Below are 26,513 nucleotides of genomic sequence, written 5' to 3' on the forward strand. Positions count from 1 at the left end.
CTTTATTTTAAGTGATTTTATTACGGTTTAAAAATTATTTTACCAGCTAGTAGGGATATTGAAAGCCCGCATGGAAACCACAATTTGCTGCGGTAAAAAAGTGTAAATATTTTTTATTGAGTCCACATGGTTTTTAGTAAGCGAATCGTAAAATGCCGAATTCTCCAAAAAGTGCACATGACAAACTTGACAACGATGATAAGCTATTTCGCCTTGAAAGAAAGAAATCGTTTGCTTATGATTAGGGAGTGAACAGTTGCAGCGTAAGAGCAATAGCATCCCATTGTCGGTAATGTGGTACAATATACTTATTAAGCGTAAATATGACATGTCATTTATAAATTAATTTTCAGCTTAATCAAAGTAAGTGATTTTTTTAAATATATATCTCATAAATATTATCTACGTGTGTATCAGCACTACATGTCACCTTGACAATTACGACGCATTTGCGAAGTATGATTCCTGGAAATAGTGACGTGTTTAAGGACAATACAGTTTTTTTTTTGCCTTGAAAATATGACGCTGTGCATTGTCAGTAACTCGCATCCTAACATCAAAACCGAATCAATTAATAATGTATAAACACGAATCGATTTTCATTGGTTCATTAATCTTCATGTTCAAAATAAAGAACGAGATACACGTTGTACAAAAATTCACTACCAACCTCTCTACATACATATAGAGCATTTAAGCACCAAAGCTCTCGAATTTCGGGTTGAACTTTTAATTGTATAAAAGCTGTGGGTATAAACGGAAAGTTCAACTGCTTCCCAGTAGAAATATTCTGGTGATCTATGCTGTTCCAGACTCGTAATGCTCTTTTGTAATATAACGTGGTTGAATCGTTAATTTCAACGGGAGTTAGTGAAATCACCCCGTGCCTTAACATATCAGGGCAACACTACAACTTACTTAACTAAAATTAGTTAAAGTTAACTGTTTACTGAATGTTAAAATTATTGGTTAATTACAATTACAAGTATACTGCAGGTACGCCGTTATTTAAGACTGTATTTGAAGGAATCCATGCACAAACTACTTCCCGGTCTTTTTAAAAGTTCAACGAAAACCAAAATGGCGCTAGTCGCCATATTATTAACTGAAAATTCAGAGGGTAAGTGTATTTGTTCGTATCTTGCATGGTTTTTTTATTGTCCTTGTAGGCAGACGAGCATACGGCCCACCTGATGGTGAGTGGTTATCGTCGCCCATGGACTTCAGCAATGTAAGGGGCAGAGCCAAGCCGCTGCCTACCAATTTTTTTTTCCTAAGCTGAGAGCCTTGAGAGGCTATTTCAGCGTAACCTTAACTAGTAGTTGAGCTCACGGGGCTCAAACCTGACGACGTTGCTAACACTAGCCCTAGCAAGAGCCGTGCTTCGTAGAATCTACCACCGAATCGGAAACGCGACCCACTGAGAAGATCCGGCGAGAAACTCAGTGGGCTGTGTCTGAGTGTTAATTTACTCGTGAGCCCTTCGTCGCAAGCGACAGGTTCGACGACAACGATGACCGATGCTTGAGGTACCTAAAAGCACCGTTAGTGGATCGGGAGGATCCGAGATGACGTGTTTGGGGCGACGTCGACTGCTTTCCATTCTGTCCGCAGGATCGGGAATGTAGTTACCGGCGGCCACGATGGAGGGTTCTCGTGTCGTGCCGCTTTATCGAAGTGGCGCTGCCCACCGCTGACTTCGCTGCTTTCGCTAACATAAGATCGAAGAAACTTTGGGTCTTTAAAAATGAAACGTTTGAGTTTAAAATAAATAAATCATTTATTCTTATTTGTTTTTATTTCTTCTCATATAATATTCTGAGCGTCTATTGCCGTGAGAGGAGGCGCCGGCCCGCTGTACTGATGCACGTGCCGGAGATGTTTGACAGCGTAGTGACGACAGCTGTCAGATTTGACACGTCATTTAATTCTTAAGTTGTCGTGGCTTAAAGGTTAAGACGTCCGGTGCATTCGTATTTTGCGATGCACCGGCGTACATACTTAACAAATGTTGAAGATTGACTTCCACGGTGAAGGAGTAGCATCGTGTAATAAAAATCAAACCCGCAAAATTATAATTTGGATTATTAGTGGTGATAGGACGTCTTGTAAGTCGGCGCGGGTAGGTAACCACCACCCTGCCTATTAAAAAAGTTAATTATATCAAACAAAATAAGAAAATATATATTAATATACCTAAAAATGGCAGCCGATAAATTGTGGTAAATGCAACCAACTCTACAATGTATTAATCTAAGGATTATAAGTAAATAAAAACACAGTACAAACACGTAATGATATTGCACAAAAATTTAGCAGCTAAGAAAAATGATTTTCGCAAGGTAATAATTGATACAATTAAATATCCATTATTGAGGACAACCACTAAAATAATTTGTGTGATTTCGATAAAAACAGGATCACATACATTGCTTTCAAATTTTAAAAAACTAATAATCGAAATTAAAAGCATTTAAAACAAAAAAAAGTAAAATATATAACCTCACTTTTTTTTTAAAGTCTCCTTTTAAAAGAATTAATACCCAAACAGCCAAAACGTATACCTGTAGGATCTGGAGCACATGCTGCATTTGTATATGGCGTTGCTGTGGCAGGTCTGTTTGTGCACGTGCAAACTGTTGTTTGATTTGAATGAGGCCGGACACAGTTCGCACTGGACGAGGAGGTGTTATGTGTTAGGAACATTATATTTCACAGATAATCTATATATTAATACGTGAAGGAAAAACGTAGTATCCCTTTTTACGAATATTGCTCGGACGGAGGAGTATGAAATTTCCCACACTTATAGAGAATATAAAGAAGGAGTGCAGAATGTTAATATGTTTTTACCGCAAAATTATAATTTGCGTAATTACTGGTGGTAGGACCTCTTGTGAATCCGTGCGGGTAGGTAACCCTGCCTATTTCTGCCGTGAAGCAGTAATGCGTGTCGGTTTGAAGGGTGGGGCAGCCGTTGGAACTATACTGAGAACTTAGAACTTATATCTCAAAGTGGGTGGCGCATTTACGTTGTAGGTTTCTTTGGGCTCCAGTAACCACTTAACACCAGGTGGGCTGTGAGTTCATCCGAACGCCCCTCAGTGGGCCCCGTCGTCGCTCGAACCCTAGCAAGAGCAGTGCGTCGCAGAATCTACCGTCGGATCGGAAACGCGACCCACTGAGAAGATCCGGCGAGAAACTCAGTGGGCCGTGTCTGAGCGTTAATTTACTCGTCGAACCCTTGTGGATCGGGAGGATCCGAAATGACGTGTTTGGGGCGACGTCGACTGCTTTCCATTCTTTCCGAAGGATCGGAAATGTATAGAACTCGCACTAAGCACACTGGTTCACGTTTAACTTAGCTACGAATGTCCGGGGGCGTCGAGTTGGTGCATCGACATACCCTGACCAGCTTCTGGGTCCTGTGCGAGTGCCGGTGCTGGGCCAGGAGGTAGGCCGCGTGGAACTTCGCCCCGCACGCTTCACACACGAACGGCTTCTCCCCGCGATGGCGCCTCTCGTGATTCTGCGAGGGTATCCTTTATACTGGGCCGTATTGCAAAGACGACTTGGATCTGAGTGTTGGGCGACGAAAGTAAAGCATGACAGAGGATTGCATGCGACAGAGATGCGAATGTTGAGATGGATGTGTGGAGTGACAAGAATGGACAGCGGACGGTTAGCGTGGTATGGACATGTGATGCGTAGAGAGGAGATGCATGTGACTAGGAGACGTATGGAAATGGTAGTGCAAGGTAGAGGGGGTCGGTCGGTCGGGGGGGTAGGTCAACCGAAGAACACATGGATGGAGTGTGTGAATGACGATATGAAAGAGAGAGGAGTGAGTGTTGAGATGACGGCTGATAGAAGAGAATGGAAGAGGAAAATTAGCTGTGCCGACCCCATCTAGTGGGATAAGGTGGTGAAAAAGAAGATTGTGAAGACGATTTGAGGCAAGTAGCTGGGCCAGAGTGGTTATGTACAGCAAAGGACAGAAGCAAATGGAAATCCTTAGGAGGTCTTTGCCGAGAGATAAGCTGTTCCGAGGTGAGATAAGCCGAATACCGAGAATATATTTTAGATAAACTAAAGCAATAACAGCAATAAAGGCTTATTTGTTTATTATTGTGAATCCGTCAAGGATAGGCACCAACACCCTGCCTATTTCTGTTTAAAGGGTAAGATCGAGGTTGTAAGATACAATTGAAACTACGAGCTTATATCTGAAGGCGATGCCCATGGGTTCTCGTAAGCTGTTTAAGCCATCAACGATGGCCCAAACGATCTTTGAGGATAATGACCACTATCACGACAGCTGATTTTGGTATCTGATGACTGCGGTGGCATTCAGACCCTGTGCAGAGACCAAGCTTACTTAGCTGACTCCTGACCGTTCCTAGTGCCTTTGATGCTTTAGAGACCCGTGTACAGACACCAAGCTTATTTAACTGGCTCCTAACCATTCCTAGAGCCGTGTGCATGGACCAAGCTTACTTAGCTGGATCCTGACCGTTCCTAGACCCGTGTACAGAGACGAAGCATAGCTGGTCCTTGGCCGTCCCTAGTGCCATTGATGCTCTAGAGACCCGTGTGCAGAGACCAAGCATAGCAGGTCCCTCCTAGTGTCCTTACCTGAAGCGCCAGCACGGAGGCGCTCTGGAACTCGCAGTACCCGCACCGGAACTTCTCGTGGCCGTGCTTGGCGCGGCAGTGCTCGCCCAGACGCGTCTTGTTGCCGAAACGTTTGCCGCAGTGCTGTTCACACAACGCTCAATGCTGTTTCATCTAATTCATATACCTTACGACCGGTGATGGGCAAAGGAAATCCGGCCCGCCGAGGATCCGTCGACATCCAACGAGGGTCAGTTTTTTTTTCTATTGCCGAGATGGGTGGGATCCTTGAGATAGGCGTTCTAAGGTCTCAGTATGGTTACAACGGCTGTCTCGCTCTTCAAACCGATACGCATTACTGCTTCACGGCAGAAATAGGCAGGGCGGTGGTAACTTTACCGAGACTTAGAACTTATATCTCAAGGTGGGTAGCGGCATTTACGTTGTAGATGTCTATGGGCTCCGGTAACCACTTAACACCAGGTGGGCTGTGAGCTCGTCCACCCATCTAAGCAATAAAAAAAAAACGAAGTTGGGAGGGAGGGAGTCACGCGTCTCACTATAAAGTTAAGACTTCCATGTCTTTGAGTGATAATAACATTTGTGATATAGTTATTCATTTCAGACTTCACTTATAACTTATAATGGCTGGTTTAAGAGTTCATCCATACTACTGGGAGCCACTGCGGTCATCCACAGTGCGTTTCCAGAGATTTTTCTACCACATACCATCCGGCTTTGGAATGAGCTCCCCTCCACGGTGTTTCCCGAGCGCTATGACATGTCCTTCTTCAAACGAGGCTTGTGGAGAGTACTTAACAGAGAGCAGCGGATTAGCTCTGCCCCTGGCATTGCTGATGTCTATGGGCGACTGTAACCACTCACCATCCACTGTGTCAATAAACATCCAAGGTAATGGTTTAGCACCATATTTCTGAAGAGTGGTCAGTGGTAAGTGGGTTCGCTATGACATTGTCTATGTCCGGGTGGTTGACTCACCTCACACACCGGTCCCAGCCCGGCGTGCTTCACGGCCACGTGGAGTTTCAGACTAGCCTTTTGCATTCTTTTCTTGCACACATCGCAATCAATCAATTCGCGACTCTGAAATAATGTGATCAACAAAATCTAATATCAACATCAAGCAATAAATTGATTATTACTTAGTCATGTTTGCTTTTTTTTTTTTTGCTTAGATGTGTGAACAAGCATAAAAGTTATGCAATAGTTTAAAAATTTTTTTTATGATTTATGTATTACTGGAGGCCTTTCCAGTTTCACCAGGACAGGTTAGGTTGAGAAGATCCGGCGAGAAACTCAGCGGGCTGATGTTTAGGTTAGGTTGCACGTCGACCTCTTTGTCGAGTTCGACGAGTACGGTTACCGGGGTCCCTAAGCCTGCTCCTAGTGTTAGAGCTGAAGGCGTCTAATGCAAGGGTTAGTTGAAATCACTTGTTGGTTCTGTTTGCTAGTTAAGCATGTAGTAGCATCTAGAACGCTCGAGAAGTACAACGCCATCTATTGTCAGACAGCGGAAACACAATACTCGAAATGTGTGGAATATTCTCGATAATTCTAGGGATGTGGTATGGACTATAAAAGCGTTGCAGAGATGGCACGCAGTCAGTCAGCGATCGGAACTACTCGAAGCGAAACAGCGAACGGATCACCTGAAGCGATGCGGAACAGCGAATTGATAATTTTAAAGTGTTTAAGTGTTAAATACAATTTTTAAGTTGTACTTTGGTGGAACATTTATTTATCCCGAACTCCACCGCGTATTAATAAGTTTAGAAATTATATTCAAAATCTTTTCAAAATGACATGAATACTCACAGAATCAGATACTTTTCGTTTTTTCTTCTTGGCCATACACGTGATTGCGTGCTCAACTAGTGTATTTTTATCGACGAAATCTGATTTACAATACTGAAAATAAAATGTATGTTCTATACAATATTTTAAAACAGTGATTTTAGGTATAAGTACCGGGGTGCGGTAGGCAGCGGCTTGACTCTGCCCCTGGCATTGCTGAAGTCCATGGGCGACGGTAACCACTCACCATCAGGTGGGCCGTATGCTCGTCTGCCTACAAGAACAATTTAAAAAAAAGTTTTTTTGTTTTTGTTTTCTGTGAATAAATATTTACTAACAATCACACCACGTTAACTGGTCACGTGCTAAAATAATTTTTTCTTATTGCTTAGACGGGTGGACGAGCTCACAGCTTACCTGATGTTAAGTGGTTACTGAAGCCCATAGACATCTACAACGTAAATGCGTCACCCACCTTAAGATATAAGTTGTAAGGTATAGTTACAACGGCTGCCCCATCCTTCAAACCGAAACGCATTACTGCTTCAAGGCAGAAATAGGCAGGGTGGTGGTACCTATCCGTTCGTAAAGAACTTGTGTTACAGGTACCAGATAACGGAAATTAATGTAAGATTTTTATTATACACATATTTAGTATACATCCATAACCCTGGAAAAGACATTTTTATATTTATCACACAAATATCTTCCCTTGGCGGGATTCGAACCCGCGACCCCCTTGTGTAGTGACCATGTCACTTACCACTACACCAGGCGGCCGTTATTTAATTGATAATAATAACCAGTTCAGCATTTATTATACTACACATAATTAAATTTTTTTAAGGTATCAAATTTTGATGAAGAATAAATGTAGATAGTAACTTGTTTTTTTTTCTATTCTATCAGCCCACAGATGTCCACAACTGGACATAGATCTCTGCCAAGCCTCGCCAACAATATCGGTCCTGCACTGCTTGCATCCAGCGGATCTCAGTGAACCTCAATAGGTTATCGGTCCACCTTGTGTGAGCCTTACCCTACCTACTTACTTTGTCTTCATTTCATGCTGATTTCTGTAAGTTCAAGGTGGGTGGCGTATTTACGTTGTAGATGTCTATGGGCTCCAGTAACCACTTAACATCAGGTGAGGTATGAGTTTTCCACCCATCAAAGCAATAAAAAAAAAATGGTTTTCAATTCACAAAACTCACCCCGCATTTAAAGCATTCTCCGTGCACCAGTTTCCTGTGTCTGTTCATTTTAGCCTTCAAGATATACGCATCACAGAGATCGCATTTTATCTTCCTCCGGTCCGCGCCGGGGTGTCTCCTAGCCATATGGGCATCCACACTGCGAATGGACAGGTCCTTCTGACACAGCTTGCAGGTGACACGGTTATTAACATCATTCGCTTTGAATAGTTCATCGGAGCTCTCAAAACTTGCATTTGGTTTATTTGTTCCTAAGATGTGTACTGCGGTTTCTGAAAATTTTTACTATTCAGAATTCAAAGGGGCAGGCAGTTGTATAATAATATTCAGAAGCTGAATATGAATGTTTAAGTTCACATCTTGTGAACACACAATCATGATTGCTTAGATGGGTGGACAAGCTCATGGCCCCCGTGATGTTAAGCGGTTATCGACCTCTTGTGAGTCCGCATGGGTAGGTACCACCACCCTGCCTATTTCTGCCGTGAAGCAGTAATGCCTTTTGGTTTGAAGGGTGGGGCAGCCGTTGTAACTATAATTGAGACCTTAGAACTTATATCTAAAGGTGGGTGGCGCATTTACGTTGTAGATGTCTATGGGCTCCAGTAACCACTTAATACCAGGTGGGCTGTGAGCTCGTCCACTCATCTAAGCAATAAAAAAAAAGAGTATCACCCCGAAACTTGAAGTATAATTCTTAATTACAAAAAGGAGGTTGTAATGTCACCACTTAATGCAAGTTGAGCAGTGAGCATGTTCATTGTTGATCTTACCAAACGTATTTGTTATGGAATTTTCAGAGTCTAAGCTATTGTTTATTTCATCATTCTCCATCAAACATTCTAGAATCTTTTCTTCTTTTTTTGTAACACAATCATTGTCTGTTTGTATAATAGTTTTATAACCATGTGTGTTCTCTGATGCATCATTCAGTTTCGCCTATAAGACAATACAAAAAGAAAGCTTCTGTAGTCTTATAAATATAGTTTAACTCCATTATTATTGTATATCTTTAATTTTAAACTTTATATGGATATTTGTTGGGTGTAAGATAACACGTTAGACCTTCATCTGTGAAATTTGGTAGTGGTCAGATAGAAGTAAAGAAACAGCCAGCAAAGAGGAAGCTTCTGTAGTCTTATAAATATAGTTTAACTCCATTATTATTGTATATCTTTAATTTTAAACTTTATATGGATATTTGTTGGGTGTAAGATAACACGTTAGACCTTCATCTGTGAAATTTGGTAGTGGTCAGATAGAAGTAAAGAAACAGCCAGCAAAGAGGGCTGGGTTTGTTTATTATCACATAATAAAAATGAGTGATTGATCAATTTGTGTTTTTTTTTTCTATTTTAATACCAAATTAAGTTCCATACCTGTTCAGAATCATTCGCAAAGTGTAACTCAGACTTTTGAAGTTTATTTTTTAATTGTATGAGTTGATATTCGACGATTTTGCACGCTTCCCTAAATTTAAGTATACCATTAATTTTTGTGAAACATTCCTCACATATGTTCTGGGGTAGCCCATCATTTCTTTCTACCTGTTGAATATACGCAGTTTAATTATTTTTTATATACGTATATAGAACACTGCCTTATCTAAAATTTGTTAAAATTTGCAATATAAAAATCGATAATTTACGATATTTTTTTTTAATACATAAAACATGTTAAAAATAAAATATTTTATTTCTATTGCCTTTTAAACATACCTTAATCCCTGTAATTATATAAACTGTTGTAGAATAATCAATTTCATTAAAAGAATTTTCAAAGATAGGTGTCAAATTCTCTGTACTAAGACACATGCGACATACAGTAGAAAAATCCATTAGTTCGTATTTTTTTCAATGAAAGATTTATATGAAATTTTTGGAAAATATTTGGGAATATCTAAATGTTTCTTCTCTGAAGTTACTGTTTACTGAAATTCTATTAAATTGCGTAAAAATAATAAAACTTTTCATTCATAATATTTACTATTCTTATTGGAATCGGGCTCGAATTAGACTTGATTAGTTTCGAAGGAAGTATCGATATTTGTAGGTCGATCTATCGATACTTTTGGGCGATGGCATAATAATTAATATTTCAAATTTTCGATGTATAGACATAATTATACATTTGACCCTGTTAATATAGGATTAATATAATTATTAATTATCAATAACAAAAAATAAACTGGTTGTCTGTAAAGTCGGTTTACCGACGATAAATTTACGTGACACGTCATAGAGAAACAATTATTTAACATTGGTGAAAAATTGCATACTTTTATGAATTGTATTGAACTATTATCACTGAATTATCATTATTTTGTTTAGTACAATGAAGGAGTTTATCTAAAATTAAAATTTTTCCGACAAATCAATAGTTAGACCGATCGTGCCTCTCTGTCGCTTGTTCTTAAGTGTATAATCTATGCTCTGTCTTGCACGCTCAGGTTCAGGCGGAACGTGACACTTTTTCGTGTGTTCAGCCGGTGTTCATAATTAATATAAGACATCATCAAGACCAAAAAATTTGTGCTTTAAAAAAATACGTAAATAAAAAAATAAGTACAAGAATGCTAGTTTTCATGAATGCACGTATTTGGAAAACTAATTGAAATTATTCGTTCTTGTTCTCTTCTCTTTATATAATTGTAATTAAATTTATAAGACATAACATTTAAAGTGAATTAAGGAAATGGTATGCTGCTTTAAAAATGAAATTTCATAAGTATTAAGAAAAACAATTTAAAATCTAATGGTGTTCCAGATTGTTCCATATAGTTATACTAAAGTACTTTTAATAAAGAACAACCCAAAAAAATGTATATAGCAACAGTAGGGAACTTTTTATTGAAAATTACATTGATTAGTAGTCGAAACCCAATACTATCGATTCTTTTTAGCGGTTCGTATGTCCCTAACTTCAATTTGATGGATGATTTTATATGACGTAACCGTAACATTTATGAGGCCTTTTATGCCAAAAACTACTAGGGCTGTTGGCTTAATTAGATAATAATAAGTTATAATAACTTATTTAGTTATTATTTATTTCGTTAACAGCGTCATCTTATTATGTGAAGTTAACTTATCTCTTTTTCAGGGAATAGCTTTTTAAGCATATAACTTCCCTTTCTGGTTTTCTTTGAATTTTTTTTACATACTTCTTTAGAGCTTGTAGTGTGCAAGAAGTGGATGAAAATTTAACATAATAGAATTTTTTATTGACTGAAACTTTTTTTAAACTAGAGCTACTAGCTTCTGTATTGAGTTTGTATTTTTTTGTGAATTTTAAACTATCTTTATGTTGCTATGACAACAAGTTAAACAGTTCAAAACAATTGAGAATTTTTCACTAGTTTCTAAGACAATAATAAAGTTTTTTGTGGCGCATTCGTCTTAAAAATGTGGAATTTGAGTGGATATGATAGCGAAGCGGTCGGATTCGATTCTGTGGCTGTTAAAAAAACCGAAGACGCGAGCACCGGCACTCAAACTACAGAATTCTTTGAAGCGGCCGTCGCAACTCAAACTGTTGCTTACAAAGACGGTTCATCGATGACCTCTCCTACAGAGGATTTGACGACAAAAGACGTAAAATATTCGGCAGCCAATTTAAATGCGTTCCTCCAAAGAGTAATGCCGGGTATGCTTGAGCAGCTAGACGAGAACAAAGAAAACGCATACGAGTCTTCGGAATCTGACGAGGATAATGAAATTTTGACAGCTAAATTGGTACAAGAGCTAAAGGTACGAGAAGTGCAAGGCAGCGGTGATCAGGCACTGTCTGTACTAGACCTATCTTGGAGTAATACCGGCAACTCGTTAGCCGTGTCTCTAGGACAGAAGCAGCACGAGAATTGGTGCACAGATAACGGTTTAATAAGGTTCTATACGGTCAAAGTCAGTGCCGGCGACAAATTAGTGCACAGCATGGATATCAACGAGAAAAACTGTGTTTCAGTATTGAAATATCATCCGTCGGTCGCGGCTCTGTTCGTCTACGGGACGGTTACGGGCGAGATTGTGATCTGCGACCTTAGAAATAACGATGAACTTCAAATGACGTCGCCGTCTGGTACGCACGGTTCGAAAAGGGTCACGGCGCTTTCTTGGCTGGAGTCCACAACCGCTGAAACGTTTTTTGCGATCCACATCAACAATACAGGCAAGCGAAGGGCCTCGACCGATCGCATACTAGTTTCATCCGGTAGCGACGGAACAATCGTCGCATGGCACGTCAACGCTGACAACAAAACGTTTGAAGCCATTGTAACCTACTCCGTGAACGGAGCCCGCAAGATGGCCGCCCCGGATATCAGCTGTTTTGATTTCATCAACACGTTTCCGCTACGTCCGACGGGCGATAAAATTTCGAACGACATTTTCGTGGTCGGCACGAATGTCGGTAATTTATTTTTGTGTAATATAAAGAACGCTCAGAGCGCAGCGCATAGCGGCCACGTTGATCCGGTCAGCGATGTTCTAGAAAGCCACGCGACCTGCATTTTGGCTGTTACGTTTCACCAAGATAAGCCTGGCGTTTTTATAACACTGTCCATTGATTCCGAATTGAGGATATATAATGTTAAACAGGCCAGTCCCTTGAAGGTGATTTTGCAGTAATTTCTTTTTGAGACGCGTTCTCAATATTGGAATTCAATAAAACGGTTCCTCGTTTGATGATTCTTGGTCGGTGTGTTGTATGCGTGGCGATTATGTTTGTGAGGGTGGTTAGAAAAATTCATTCTAAAGATGGCTTACGTAGAATTCTCAGGGGACACATCGTTAAAGGAGTATTTGTGACAAATTTAACACCTTTACTGCGGAATAGGCCTATATGGGGTCGCCATGGTACTTTTAACTAGAGCGGATAAAGAAAGTTATGACCCACTCGCTGGTACGGCCCGATTATCGTGTTATAAAAATCAAACCCGCAAAATTATAATTTTCGTAATTACTGGTGGTAGGACCTCTTGTGAATCCGCGCGGGTAGGTACCGCCGCCCTGCCTATTTTTGCCGTGAAGCAGTAATGCGTTTCGGTTTGCAGCCGTTGTAACTATACTTGAGACCTTAGAACTTATATCTCAAGGTGGGTGGAGCATTTACGTCGTAGATGTCTATGGGCTCCAGTAACTACTTAACACCATGTGGGCTGTGAGCTCGTCCACCCATCTAAGCAATAAAAAAAAAACACTGAGACGGTATTCCTTACTTATACCCTCCATGCGCAGATTATATCTCTGGATTATCATGTGTCGTGTGTCGGCTGGCTCCCGTACAATCCCTGGCTGGCCGTGGTCGGCACGGAAGCAGAGATGCGCCTGTGTGACGTTGCTTGCGGGAGGGAAGTGCACGTCGATGGGCTCAAAGGAACGGGCGGCGTTTGTAAGCTGGCCGTGAATCAAATCGGGTGAGTTTTTATTGGCTCAAAAGACGTAAGGTTTTATTACTGGCGGTAGGACCTCTTGTGAGTCCGCACGGGTAGGTACCACCACCCCGCCTATTTCTGAAACAGTAATGCGTTTCGGTTTGAAGGGTTGGGCAGTTGTTGTAACTATACTTGAGACCTTAGAACTTATAACTCAAGGTGGGTGGCGCATTTACGTTGTAGATGTCTATGGGTTCCAGTAACCACACCAGGTGGGCTGTGAGCTCGTCCGCCCAATAAAAGCAATAAAAAAAACAGTAACGGTGCTTAGGACTTTTGGGTGTTGTTGTCTTTGCTATTTTAGTGTAGGTTCAAGCCTCAATAGTGGATTATTAGTGTCTTTGAAAGTGCTCAATCTTTTTTGCCACGTACCGTCCGGCTTTGGAATGAGCTCCCCTCCACGGTGTTTCCCGAGCGCTGTGACATGTCCTTCTTCAAACGAGGTTTGCCGAGAGTACTTAACGATAGGCAGCGGCTTGGGTCTGACCCTGGCATTTCTGGAGTCCATGGGCGACGGAAGCCACACACCGTCACACACAAGGGCAATAAAAAAATATAAAAATAAATGTTGGGGTAGATGAACGTAAGCACTAAGCACTCGGGTTCCCAAAAAAAGTCCACTGAATTCTCTGTAAATAATCACAATTTTATTAACACGTTATTCTATTCCAATCGATTAAATCCTCGAATAAATCAACCTCATTTCATTTCGCTGCCATTTTTCATACAATAGAGCGGCCATTTAATAATTGAAGTTTTTTATAAACTGGCAACAATAGAATCGCACGAAGTCCATTTTTTTTATGAATTTTATGGTAATTAAGACCAATAGGTCATGTCTTACTTTCATTTATATTCTTATTTTTATGAAAAATGATAACATGGAGTGAAATGAAATGAGTAGAAATGAAATGCAAGATGATTAATTTGAGACATTAATCAACTGGGATGAAATTAAATGAAATGAAATGAGATGCTATGGGATGAAATATAATCTTGATTTTTTTCAGTGGACTTTTTGTAGGATCCCGAGAAGTTGCGTCCAGCGGCTTTGTTTCATTTTCCCACATTTGTGCACTTTCACAGCTGATACTAAACAGTTAATAAACCACCGCTATTACACATTTAAACCTGAAGAAACACTAAATAGAGATAAAATAAAACAAATCACACAACTTCATTCCTCGCGTTCCCGCCAAAAAGTCGCGTGAAGTCAATTGCCATACTAAAAAGTAAGAGCAAAATAAAGGCTGTGTTTCCCATATTGAGTCAAGGGTTCACGTCATGAGTGCCTTGTGTATGTATTGTAAGATCGCACGCGTTCCTTCTCCCCTATATATTTTTTATATATATTTTATTGCTTAGATGGGTCGATGAGCTCACAGCCCACCTGGTGTTAATTGGTTACTGGAGCCCATGGACATCTACAACGTAAACGCGCCACCCACCATGAGATATAAGTTCTAAGATCTCAGTATAGTTACAACGGCTGCCCCATCCTTCAAACCGAAGCGCATTACTGCTTCACGGCAGAAATAGGCGGGGCGGTGGTACCTACCCGCGCGGACTCCTGGAGGTCCTACCACTAGTAAAAAAAGATTCTGCCGCAAAATATATTTTTTGTTAACAAACAGAGGGACTTGAGAACAAAGAGACTTGTTTGCTATCTGAGATTCAATCAAAACCGTAATTAAAAGCTTAATAACTTCACACGTCAGATTATCTATAATGATAATGATTTATGTATAGTAATGTCTAATCTATGGTCGATAACTCGAAATTATCACATTATCGAAAACAATGCAAGTATATTAATTAGTACGTTGATTCTTTTAGTTTTGAAGTACCTTATAAAAAAAATTAATTTAAAAAAATAAATGTTTGTTTAGGTATAAATGTTATTAACGTATTAAAAAACGTTATACGTCCGCGCGCTAAGACACGTCCGTATAAGTCGATACCTAATACTTATAACCAAACTGCGCAATAGTGTCGGTATTCCAATCGTCCGGATTTTATACGCATTAATAGGGTCGCATTAATAGTCGATCTATCGACGGTGCGCACCCAAAGGGCTAAAACATGTCTGTGATGTTTTTGTTTAGCGAATTTAGTTTTTTTTTTTTTAACGAACTAATCTTATCTGTCGGTGACGACCATAGATTACGACCGTAAATCATATTCCGAATGTACATTGGGAGTTTGTTTTTGTTGAAGGGGTTGCAGGGTGGCGGCGGGTGACTCGGAAGGCTGCGTGAAGATCTGGGATCTACCGCGTTGCTCACACACTCCCGGGGACGATTTAGACATTTAATTATTAGGATAATACTAGAACTTAGTGCGCTTAGTGCGAGTTATTTAACGTTCTCGATAGCGTAAAAGTTAACTACTACGTTTTTGCCTACGTTTGCCGCTAGGGGCGCTGGTGTAACTCTATACAAATTTGAGTTAACTTTCACTCTCATTAACAGCTCTCACTAAGCGCACTGGTTAAATTGATTTTAGAATCGAAGGCTGATTGTTTTTTTTTTTAAATAGGTACCTAGTTTTGATTTTCGGTTTGTTTTTCCTAATAAACGCCTATCTATGGATGGACATAGATAATCTGTGTAGGAAATAGGAGTTTTTAAGGAGTTTTTTATTCGAATAGGGTACATATGTTTATTTAGAATATAGTTTGATGGTTTTTTTGTTTATGTAATTTAAATAAATGATTGTTTTCTGTTTTATTATACGTATAAACTTTGTCTATGGATGGCTGTTGACAGTTGAGAAATAAAGTTATTTTTAAGGTATAAGTTCTTTTCATTACTTGTTTAAGCTTATAGAGATAGCTAAAGCCTGCTCTGAGAGATTGGAAGTCCACCCAAATCATCTTTCTAAACATCTAATGGACAAGGTGTACTGAAGCCCATAGACATCTACAACGTAAATGCGCCGCCCACGTTGAGATATAAGTTCTAAGGCCTCAAGGGCTGCCTCACCCTTCAAACCGAAAGGCATTACTGCTTCACGGCAGAAATAGGCAAGGTGGTGATACCTACCCGCGCGGACTTACAAGAGGTCCTACCACCAGTTGATGACTATGGGCTTCGGTGATCACTTAGCATCAGAAATGGGCCGTGACCTCAGCTATTCATACAAGCAATAAAAGTAAATCCATTATAATTTTTTAATTAAATAAAACAATTTTGGTTTTTAAATCATTTATTTTTCATCTTTGGCTTTCTTTATAGCTACGATGGATTACTGTCAACACATAAAATTATCTACTTATCGAGGGGTGAATGACAATAAGCGACATTCCGCTTAATACGCGACATTTGCAGTGTTTCGCGAGCGCTATGACATGTCCTTCTTCAAACGAGGCTTGTGGAGAGTATTAAGCGGTAGGCAGCGGCTTGACTCTGCCCCTGGCATTGCTGAAGTCCATGGGCGACGGTAACCATCCACCATCAGGCGGGCCGTATGCCCGTGCGTGCTTATATGGGCAATAAAAAAAAAAGAAAAGATATTTAACATATATTTAGAGGACTGAAACACTATTGTAATTAATAGTCCGTTTTTTTTTGGTAATAGGATCAACAGTTCGATGTTTTTAATTGAACTTCAATTACATAATATATTTACCGTATTCAAATAAGTAGATGTAGAAGTTATTTTGTTATGATATTTTTTCAAAATGTTCAAACTTTAAATGGCTGTCCTGTAAATTTGTAAAAATGTCGCTTAAATCAAATGACTTTTCACCCCTCGATATGAACATGAATCAATTTTAAAGTTTATTATTATATGTATTTATAAATACACGTATCTGTTACAATTATTCTTATTCAAAGTGGAAATTTAATTGATATCTGTAACTTAACAAAAAAATCAGCAAATCTTACTGAAACAAAATGAGAAAGAATATTTATTAATGGCGAAGTCGGAGATAATTGAATGTGAATGTGTAAAGGTAACTCAAAAACTATTGGCTGGATCTTGGTAGCATCAGTCTCAATAAAAAAACAAACAAAAAAGGTTCACCTAGAAAAAAGTTCTGAAACATATTAAAAAAAAATCGAATCGAGATCTTCCTCCTTTTTTAAGGTGGACTAAAATATATATCTGCTCTACCAAGAGATGCCGACTGTGATGAAAATATATACTTTAAACATAATTTTATTTTTCTGTATACATATAATTTATTTGAAATGCCTTTTTAAATAACTCCGTGCTAACGAACCAACGTCGCGTCATACATTCATGGCTGTGATTGGCCAACGATGACGTCATATCGCGCGAACCAATCACAAATCAGGAAACGCAATAGTGGAAACCAATTGTCAAAATTTAAAACAAATATATTACACGAAGAAAAAAGATGGACGCGCATGTCAGTTCGATTTTGTAAAATAATTAAAATTAATATAATGAGTATTTATATATAATATAATGAAGAAGTTAAACGCATTTATTCATTTTCTTGGCCACTTCAAGATACCTTTATAGATTCTTATGAAATAAACGCAACACTCAGCTCGACCGTGTGGGTTGGGATACTACATTAAAATCAATCATATATATGAGTCGTCTATTATCAAAGGTGGCAATCTGTGCATTTGGACAAAAAAATGTTATTGATATGTCAATACAGATTGATTTGAATATAATCGTCTCCTTCAAAGAATACGGTTCAAAACCTGCATTAAATAAAGGTTAATAGTTAACCTGTTATTTATCTAAGATGTCGTTCAGAAGAGTTTTGTGACTGCCAATGGAATACAAAGTCAATAATTCGTTTTTCTGATTTACCAATAATTGTCCAAAAGTCACATTGCCGGCTTTGATAATAGTCGACTCATATATCGAAAGAGGGTAGAAATGAGTAGAATCATCTCAGTATATTAAGAACTTTTTGGTGGGAACGCGAGGAGTGAAGTTGTGTGATTTATTTTATTTTGTCTATTTAGTGTTTCTTCAGGTTTAAATGTGTGATAACGGTGGTTTATTAACCGTTTAATATCTGTGAAAGTGTACAAATGGGGAAAAATAAAACAAAGCCGCTGTACGTAACTTCTCGGGATCCTCCAAAAAGTCCACTGAAAAAATCTCAGTAAATGACCACCATTTTACTGAGATTATATTTCATCCCATATCATCACATGGCATCTCATTTAATTTCATCCCAGTTGATTAATGTCACAAATTAATTGTCTTCGTTTCATTTCATTTCACTCCACATTATCATTTTTCATAAAAATAAGAACATAAATTAAAATAAGACATGACTTAAAGGTCTTAGTTACCAGGTCATAAAATGTTTTGAAAAAAAATCAGTGTGTTAAAAAGTGTTTGCTGAAACAAAGCCATGTAAGATGGCGCAACTGTAGCAAGTGGAAGGATTTTAAAAACAACTACCAACACTACATTTCAATCCAGCACACTTCGCTCTGTTTAAAGCTGCTATATTCATATCGTTTCCACGTCCACTGGTGGTAGGAACTCTTGTGAGACCGAACGGGTAGGTACCACCGCCTTACCTATTTCTGCCGTGAAGCAGTAATGCGTTTCGGTTTGAAGGGCGGGGCAGCCGTTGTAACTATACTGAGATCTTAGAACTCATATCTCAAGGCGGGTGGCGGCATTTACATTGTAGATGTCTATGGGCTCTAGTATCCACTTAAAACCAGGTGGGCTGTGAGCTCGTCCACTCATCTATGCAATAAATATAAAAACTTACCACAATGGCGATATTTCGGTGATCCCTATATAAGATAGCGCTCCTTACATCTACCCTCTGTACGCTAAATTATTAAAACAATTCGGACATATTGACATATTTTCTCTTTCCCGCCAAAACTATGTTCGAATAAGCCCTTTTAAAAGCATGACTTTTTTTATTTACATCAACGAGCAAAGCGGACATAGTCCATACAGCCAAACGCAATTAATATACATCGCGTAACGACGAAGCGAACATTTTCTTTCACAAATTCGACTTTCAATATAGATGTAAGCTAGAATTTAAAATCAATTATCATATCATAATTTCTGCTGTACCGGGCGATAAATATAGCACGTGCATTATCTCTGTCGCACGCTACCAATCTGACGTTTGTCAGACAGAGATAAACTATGAAGCCGGAATTATTTAGCTAATTGCCTCTTCCCAAAAGTCTTTGTTGTCGGGCGCTGTCATTAGCAGCGTCAATTCCAGCCCTAGATGTTTGAAGTTTGTCGTCGAAGCGTATTGTTTGAAGATGTTTTTATTAATCGGGGAGCCAATGCCTCGAATTCCAGAGCAGGCAGTAGTAGCCATTGTACTGTTGCTGTGCGTTGTTAGTCTGTGAAAAATAATAATAAGCAAGGATCAATGACCTATAGCTAATTTCTATGGAGGGCAGAGGTAAGGAGAAGTCTCATATGGTAGAAGCTTGAAAAAGTGTCCCACTTTCAGCACTAAATAACAGTTCAAAAATCCTCCAGAATGGCGCTAGCATAGGCACAGGGTGTGATATGAATTGAGCAGTTGTTAACTGATTGAAGTATGCTGAGTTAAGAATTTTAATATATATAATGACTAGAAGGTCTCAGTACAGTTACAACGGCTGCCCTACCCTTCAAACCGAAACGCATTACTGCTTCACGGCAGAAATAGACAGGGCGGTGGTACCTACCCGCGCGGACTCACAAGAGGTCCTGCCACCAGTAAAAATCCAACTATATATGAGTCGACTATTATCAAAGCCGGCAATCTGACTTTTGGACAATGATTGGTAAATCAGAAAAACGAATTATTGACTTTGTATTCCATTGGCAGTCACAAAACTCTTCGGAACGACATGTTAGATAAATAACAGGTTAACTATTAACCTTTATTTAATGCAGGTTTTGAACCGTATTCTTTGAAGGAGACGATTATATTCAAATCAATCTGAATTAACATATCAATAAATTTTTTTTGTCCAAATGCACAGATTGCCACCTTTGATAGGTAATAGACGACTCATATATCGCTTGTAAGAACTGACCTGAGTCGGGGCGTATCTTTGGACCAGAGGTCTGTATCCGTTGCCGAATGTTGCCAGCATCGGAGACCTTTTCGATTTTTTCGGTTGCGGCAATGGTATTATGGCGGTCACCTGGAACATAAATATTTATGGTCGTTTTGGCGGGAACTTGATTTTTTTTATACCTATTCCCTGGTAGCCTAAAGGGTTATTTCAGCCACGCCCAGATCGGTAGGTGAGCTCACGGGCTCAACCTGAGAGAATTAGCTTAAATTAGCCCTAGCAAGGGTAAGGTTTCGCTGAATCTACCACCGGATCGGAATCGCGACCCACTGAGAAGTTCCGGTGAGAAACTAGCCATTTCAGGCTATGTAAATTTATCATTTTCCTCCGGTTTTTTCCTGAAGAAGACATTGGAAAGATCCGAATGACAGTCAGAATGCTCGGAACTTGTGTATATACAGTTACAAAGTTATCTTGATAGCGCGAATCGGGCATAAAATATCTTTAGTTCTATGATAGATGGTACTGTTACGCCGGTAGAGTAATGCCATCTATCGCCGAATGGTGGAATGAATATCGAAGGATCTAGTAGCACCTAGAACGCTCGAGAAGTACAACGCCATCTATTGTCAGATAGCGGAAGCACAATACTCGACTTGTGAGGAATATTCTCGATAATTCTAGGGATTTCGTATCGACTATAAAAGCGTTGCAGGGATGGCACGTAGTCAGTCAGTAATCGGAATTACTCGAAGCGAAACAGCGAACGGATCACCTAAAGCGAAGCGGAAGAAGCGAATTGAGAGTTTTAAAGTGTTCTAAGTGATAAATACAATTTTAAGTTGTACTTCGGTGGAACATTTATTTATCCCGAACCCTAGCGCGTAACAATACTAAAGGGTTTGAACTTTAGGTCTATAAATGAAGGTTTATTAACCCTTTAGCGTCTGTGAGAGGGGAGGGAGAGTGCACAAGTTGAGGGACACAATTACTCACGTCCTGCTCGTAGGGCCGACAGACGGTAATGGGACGCAACGTCGCCGCATCAGCGACTATGACGCAGCCCCACGCTGTCCCAACATAAACTTCGTCTCCGACCGCGCTCAATGCAGTCACCTGCAAATGGAATAACCGATAATTAATAACTATCATACGTACAAATGGAATTCGTATAAAAAACTATTCTTCTTCTGAGTCAAACTGCGTTGGCGAAGGTAATGTTTAGCTTGAAGCTTTGGTCGCTCGATGCGCTATGCTGACATTGCCGTTCCTACGGACCGAATGGTAAAGAGTCCATGTTCCACTAACGGTGCTTTTAGGTACTACAAGCACCGATCATCGTTCTCGTCAAACCCGTCGCGTGCGAGTAAATTAACCCACAGACACAGCCCACTGAGTTTCTCGCCGGATTCTCTCAGTGGGTCGTGTTTCCGATCCGGTGGTAGATTCTGTGAAGCACTGCTCTCGCTAGGGTTAGTCTTAGCAAGTTTTTTATTTTTTATTGCTTAGGTGGGTGGACGAGCTCACAGCCCACCTAGTGTTAAGTGGTTACTGGAGCCCATAGACATCTACAACGTAAATGCGCCACCCACCTCGAGATATAAGTTCTAAGGTCTCAGTATAGTTACAACGGCTACCCCACCCTTCGAACCGAAACTCATTACTGCTTCACGGCGGAAATAGGCGGGGTGGTGGTACCTACCCGTGCGGACTCCTAAGAGGTCCTACCACCAGTGATTACGCAAATTATAATTTTGCGGGTTTGGTTTTTATTACACGATGTTATTCCTTCACCGTGGAAGTCAATCGTGAACATTTGTTGAGTATGTATTTCATTAGAAAAATTGGTACCCGCCTGCGGGATTCGAACATCGGTGCATCGCTACATACGAATGGACCGGGAGTCTTATTCTTTAGGCCACGACGAATTCACAAGTTAGAGCCCCGTACGCTCACCTACTACTTCTCTGAATCTGGTAGGGAAAAAAGGACTATGCTTCTCCACGTCTTCCTGTCCTCAGCTTATAGCCTAGGTTACTGGTCTTTACCAGATCAGATCAGCGGGTAGGTGAGCGTCCGCGTGATCTTCTGCCGTCAACCTAACCCACTACCATCAGCTTCTCTAAGTTTTATCGGGGTCTCTACGAGCGATGTGTCCGGAGTACTAATTTATAGTAGTCTATACACTATAATTCATTTTTTTTGACACGCAATGTAACCCAATCAGGAGATTAATTACCTTCACGTTACAATGCGCGTTCACGCGACGCTTTGTTCAGATGCCTAATATTGTTTATCCAATAAAAGTAAGAGTAGTTTATCACAGTTTTAGAATCTGGAGCCTTATGATTTGCACCCAAAAAAAGTTGACCCTGATTTTTATTTGTTGTATTGATGGATGCACGAATTGAAAGCTTACATGGAGCTTATACATCTACCTCGTCGTGTTCGTTCACAGCACGACTTCCAACCCTTTCAAATTACCTATTAAGGTCGAAGAGAGAGAGAGAGAGAGAACCGATAATAGGTGACGTCATTGAGGACAAACAAAAGTCAAACATCATTAGTCTTATGTAACCAGTTCTCAAAGTCGTTCAACCAAAGAACATTCCCGATGCACTCACCCTACACAGGCACTGATCGAAGTGCTCGTCCAAGGATATGGACTGCAGGCTCTCGGAGCAGGGCACCAGCTTGCTGCAGTCCAGACGGCAGCCGACCTTCTTGGTGACCACGCTGTACTGGTACACTGACACGCCTGGGTACACGAGAGCATCGATTCAGTTCGTTTATTGCTTAGACAGGTGGACGAGCTCACGACTCACCTGGTGTTGAGTAGTTACCGGAGCCCATAGACATCTTTTTTTTACCTAGTCAGGTCATAAATTCTGTCACATGTTTAATGTAAAATAATTGAAACAATTTAACGTTTATTCATTATGTAACCATTCATATACCAAAATGAACTTAACAAAACATAGATTCTTATGACACTAAAGTTTATTCAAAATGACCTCCGTGATTTTGAATACAGGCCTTCAATCTGCGCGGCCAGTCGTCTATCGCAGCACGAACGAAGTCCATGTCAATATCGGCGGCTGCCTTAATCAAGGATGTCTTGAGTGACTCCAAATTGGGATGAGGCTCTGAGCACGCCTTTTCCTCCAAGTGTTGCCATATCTTGTAATGTAACGGATTCAAATCTGGACTGGAGGGGGGCCAGTCTTCGTGCCGGATGAAGTCGATTTCACGCGCCGCCAGCCAGTCTTGTGTGCTCTTCGCTCTATGAGCTGGCGCCGAATCTTGTTGGAATACCCAGTGCCTGTTATTGAACATGGTATGAGAAACAGGTTCCACAAGGTTCGTCAGGACTGTATTTTGATACACAACTGCATTCGTTTTTACACCTTTCTCACAAAAATGTACCTCTGTTAAGCCCCAATAAGAAACTCCCAACCATACCATGAGCGAGGATGGAAAATGACCTCGTTGGACACGCGGAATACGGTTGCTCGCTTCTTCACTACTGTGTGCGTACACCTTATCATTTTGTTTGTTGTAGCTCTCTTCTACGGTAAAAATTTTTTCATCCGAAAAAAGAATTTCCCGATATTTTTTTCCCGCGTACCGCTTCAACAAAGAGCGGCATCTCTTCAGTCTCAGGTCCATTAGACGAGCATTCAAACGATGTCCTGTTTTTCTTCGATATGCCCGAAGCCCTAAGTCTTCATTTAACACCCTTTTCACCGTGGTTCCGCTTAACCCCATCTGAAGGGCCAACAGTTTCTGCTTACGTTTGGGATTTCTTTGAATTCGCGCCTTCACAGCTTTTATCACTGCTGGAGTCCTAACAGACCGAGGGCGACCACTTCTTGACCTGTCATCTACACTAGAGTCTTCATTGTATCGTTTGATGGTACGATAAACGAATCTTTTGGTTATATTCAAATTTTTCAGTATGTTAAAAATTTGAATTGGCGCGTAACCGCAACGATGCAACGCAATAACTGCAACACGGTCTTCTTTAAGCGTCCACTCCATATTTAAAAATGAGTAAAATTCTAAAAGTATACATTTTTATTTTCATGAACAATTCGAAATTCGAATTCAATAAACTTTTTTGTGGCCAGCATTCTAAAAGAAAAGTTTTTACTGTGTGACAATACTTATGACCTGACTAGGTATATTGGCCCTTGTAGGCAGACGAGCATACGACCCACTTGATGGTGAGTGGTTACCGTCGCCCATGGACTTCAGCAATGCTAGGGGCAGATTCAAGCCGTTGCCTACAACGTAAATGCGCCACCCACCTTGAGATATAAGTTCTAAGATCTCAGTATAGTTACAACGGCTGCCCCGCCCTTCAAACGCATTACTGCTTCACGGCAGAAATAGGCAGGGCGGTGGTACCTACCCGCGCGGACTCACAAGAGGTCCTACCACCAGTGCGAGAGTACGATTACTCTGAATGGTCGACATATCACCGGTGTTCTGGGGACTGACCTGGCTGCGTGTACGCGTAGACGCAGGGCAGCGCCGCGGCGGCCGCCAGTAGAGCGACCCTGCCCCCCGCCGCCACCGCCTCCGCCCCGCACACCCCCTCGGCCGACACGCGGTACGCCGACAGCGAGTCGCCGCCAGCCCACACTTCGAACCTGCCCTGACCGACACTACTGCTTTACGCAGACACCCAATCTTATACATCATCACACTTTTATACGCTTTTATTAGCTTCAGACGTATGTATGCTTGTAACGGAATCTTTGAACATGATTTTGACCCCCTTCGAAACGTCGGATTAACTCAAAATTTAGAATACTTATTAAGGACCTATGACAATGCAATAAAATAACTCTGTTCATAAAATATTTATAACTACTGACACCATGCACCCCACGCTTTTTTTACAATAAAATCACGGAGGGTCGTTAATTAATTCACTCATATAAAGCTGTGGCGGGTGACCATAATAGAACACAAGATATTTGACGGATTTTCAAGACAAGCTTGCATAAATACAAGTTACGAACAGCAACATTAGGACCCGCTTGGTGGAAGATCTTCCTTTCGTCGTAAACCTCAACAAAGCTATATTTTTTTTCCTACCTAAGCTGAGAGCCTTGAGAGGCTATTTCAGCGTAACCTTAACTAGTAAGTGAGCTCACAGGGCTCAAACCTGACGACGTTGCTAACACGAACCCTAGCAAGAGCCGTGCTTCGCAGAATCTACCACCGGATCGGAAACGCGACTCACTGAGAAGATCCGGCGAGAAACTCAGTGGGCTGTGTCTGAGGGTTAATTTACTCGTCGAGCCCTTCGTCGCAAGCAACAAGGACGGTGACCAGTGCTTGAGGTACCTAAAACACCGTCAATGGATCGGGAGGATCCGTAATGACGTAAACACGTGATTCACCGAATTGTGTTTTTCACCGAATTCACGAAATGGTTCACCATTCGGTCTACAGGATCGGGTATGCACAAAGCTATGAGGTTCATAGGTCTGAGTAATGTAGTCCTAAGTACAGCGTACCCATGCGGCGTCGGCACGGCGGCCAGACAGCACAGCTCACGCGCCGCCCCCAGCTCGGAAAGCACGAAGCAGCCTTCAGCTACCGGCTCCTGGCCAGTCACCAAGAACAACCTGCGTAATTTTTAAAGTGAAACTTCGTCTCAAACTTTTTCGTCTGTGTGTTGCATGTCGCGTGACGGTCGGCCGCGGAGTAGGGATAAAGTGAAAGGCGCTCGTCAGAGCAGCCAAGGCCAATATGGCGGCGCCTATAGTTCGCAGCAGCTGACCGTGTAGTGTATAGGCTATTACTCATTTGTGCCAGTGCTCCACGCTATTTTGTTTGTTTTTGTCAGTGTTTAATGTAAATATTGTTTGTCAGAGTTAAATGTCTATAATGTGAAAAAAGTTTCACTTTTACCGTGGTTTCATAAAACCAGCCTGATGCCAAATTGTTACCGGAGCCCATAGACATCTACAACGTAAATACCTCCACCCACATTGAGACACGAGTTCTAAGGTCTCAGTATAGTTACAACGGCTGCTCCACCCTTCAAACCGTAACGCATTACTGCTTCACGGCTGCAATAGGCAGGGTGGTGGTACCTACCCGTGCGGACTCACGAGACGTCCTACCATCAGAAAATTGTACAAATTACAATCGTGCTAAATCAGTATTCACTATAAAATGTTTTGAGCCTCACCTCCCGCAGGCGAGGGCGAGCGCGACCCGGCCCAGGTCAGCGAGTGACAGCATGGCCACTATGCCGCTACTCGCGCCGCCCACAGAATCCTGAACTTTGGCACACCATTTCAACGCGCAAGTCGAAGCACTGTTGAAGATAAAAATTCACTGATCTGTTTATCTGATTATCTTTTTTATTGCTTAGATGGCTGGATGAGCTCACAGCCCACCTGGTGTTAAGTGGTTACT

General features: G+C 40.8%; 3 protein-coding genes across 9 annotated transcripts in view; 1 reads left to right on the forward strand and 2 right to left on the reverse strand.

Moving 5' to 3' along the window:
* Positions 1 to 1,761: 1,761 nt before the first annotated feature.
* On the reverse strand, positions 1,762 to 10,013 carry LOC101735596 (myoneurin). The gene is made up of 10 exons (XM_004925053.5): positions 9,362 to 10,013; positions 9,023 to 9,190; positions 8,417 to 8,582; positions 7,644 to 7,915; positions 6,451 to 6,543; positions 5,614 to 5,718; positions 4,636 to 4,758; positions 3,407 to 3,529; positions 2,565 to 2,674; positions 1,762 to 1,903 (listed from the first exon to the last, which is right to left on the reverse strand). The coding sequence occupies exons 1-10, from the start codon at positions 9,479 to 9,481 to the stop codon at positions 1,807 to 1,809; spliced, it is 1,377 nt and encodes a 458-aa protein (XP_004925110.1). The 5' UTR covers positions 9,482 to 10,013; the 3' UTR covers positions 1,762 to 1,806.
* An 86-nt stretch (positions 10,014 to 10,099) lies between these two features.
* Positions 10,100 to 15,872, forward strand: LOC101735458 (cytoplasmic dynein 2 intermediate chain 2). The gene is made up of 3 exons (XM_004925052.5): positions 10,100 to 12,253; positions 12,878 to 13,056; positions 15,292 to 15,872. The coding sequence occupies exons 1-3, from the start codon at positions 11,048 to 11,050 to the stop codon at positions 15,386 to 15,388; spliced, it is 1,482 nt and encodes a 493-aa protein (XP_004925109.1). The 5' UTR covers positions 10,100 to 11,047; the 3' UTR covers positions 15,389 to 15,872.
* A 391-nt stretch (positions 15,873 to 16,263) lies between these two features.
* LOC101740132 (leucine-rich repeat serine/threonine-protein kinase 1) overlaps positions 16,264 to 26,513 on the reverse strand; it is a 94,362-nt gene continuing 84,112 nt past the window's right edge. For 5 of the 7 annotated variants that reach the window (XM_038019705.2, XM_038019701.2, XM_062675930.1 and 2 more), the window contains 7 exons: positions 26,284 to 26,412; positions 25,604 to 25,714; positions 24,576 to 24,745; positions 22,697 to 22,830; positions 21,069 to 21,188; positions 20,091 to 20,201; positions 16,264 to 19,403 (listed from right to left, as the gene is read on the reverse strand). In XM_038019705.2, the coding sequence (XP_037875633.1) occupies positions 19,329 to 19,403; positions 20,091 to 20,201; positions 21,069 to 21,188; positions 22,697 to 22,830; positions 24,576 to 24,745; positions 25,604 to 25,714; positions 26,284 to 26,412 (850 nt within the window). In that variant the 3' untranslated portion in view covers positions 16,264 to 19,328. Of the gene's footprint in view, positions 19,404 to 20,090; positions 20,202 to 21,064; positions 21,189 to 22,696; positions 22,831 to 24,575; positions 24,746 to 25,603; positions 25,715 to 26,283; positions 26,413 to 26,513 lie in introns of those variants that run through there. The other 2 variants (XM_038019702.2, XM_062675931.1) reach the window with 2 other exon arrangements.

This window comes from Bombyx mori, chromosome 24 (assembly GCF_030269925.1).
Source record: "Bombyx mori chromosome 24, ASM3026992v2".
In the NCBI taxonomy this organism is placed as follows: domain Eukaryota; kingdom Metazoa; phylum Arthropoda; class Insecta; order Lepidoptera; family Bombycidae; genus Bombyx; species Bombyx mori.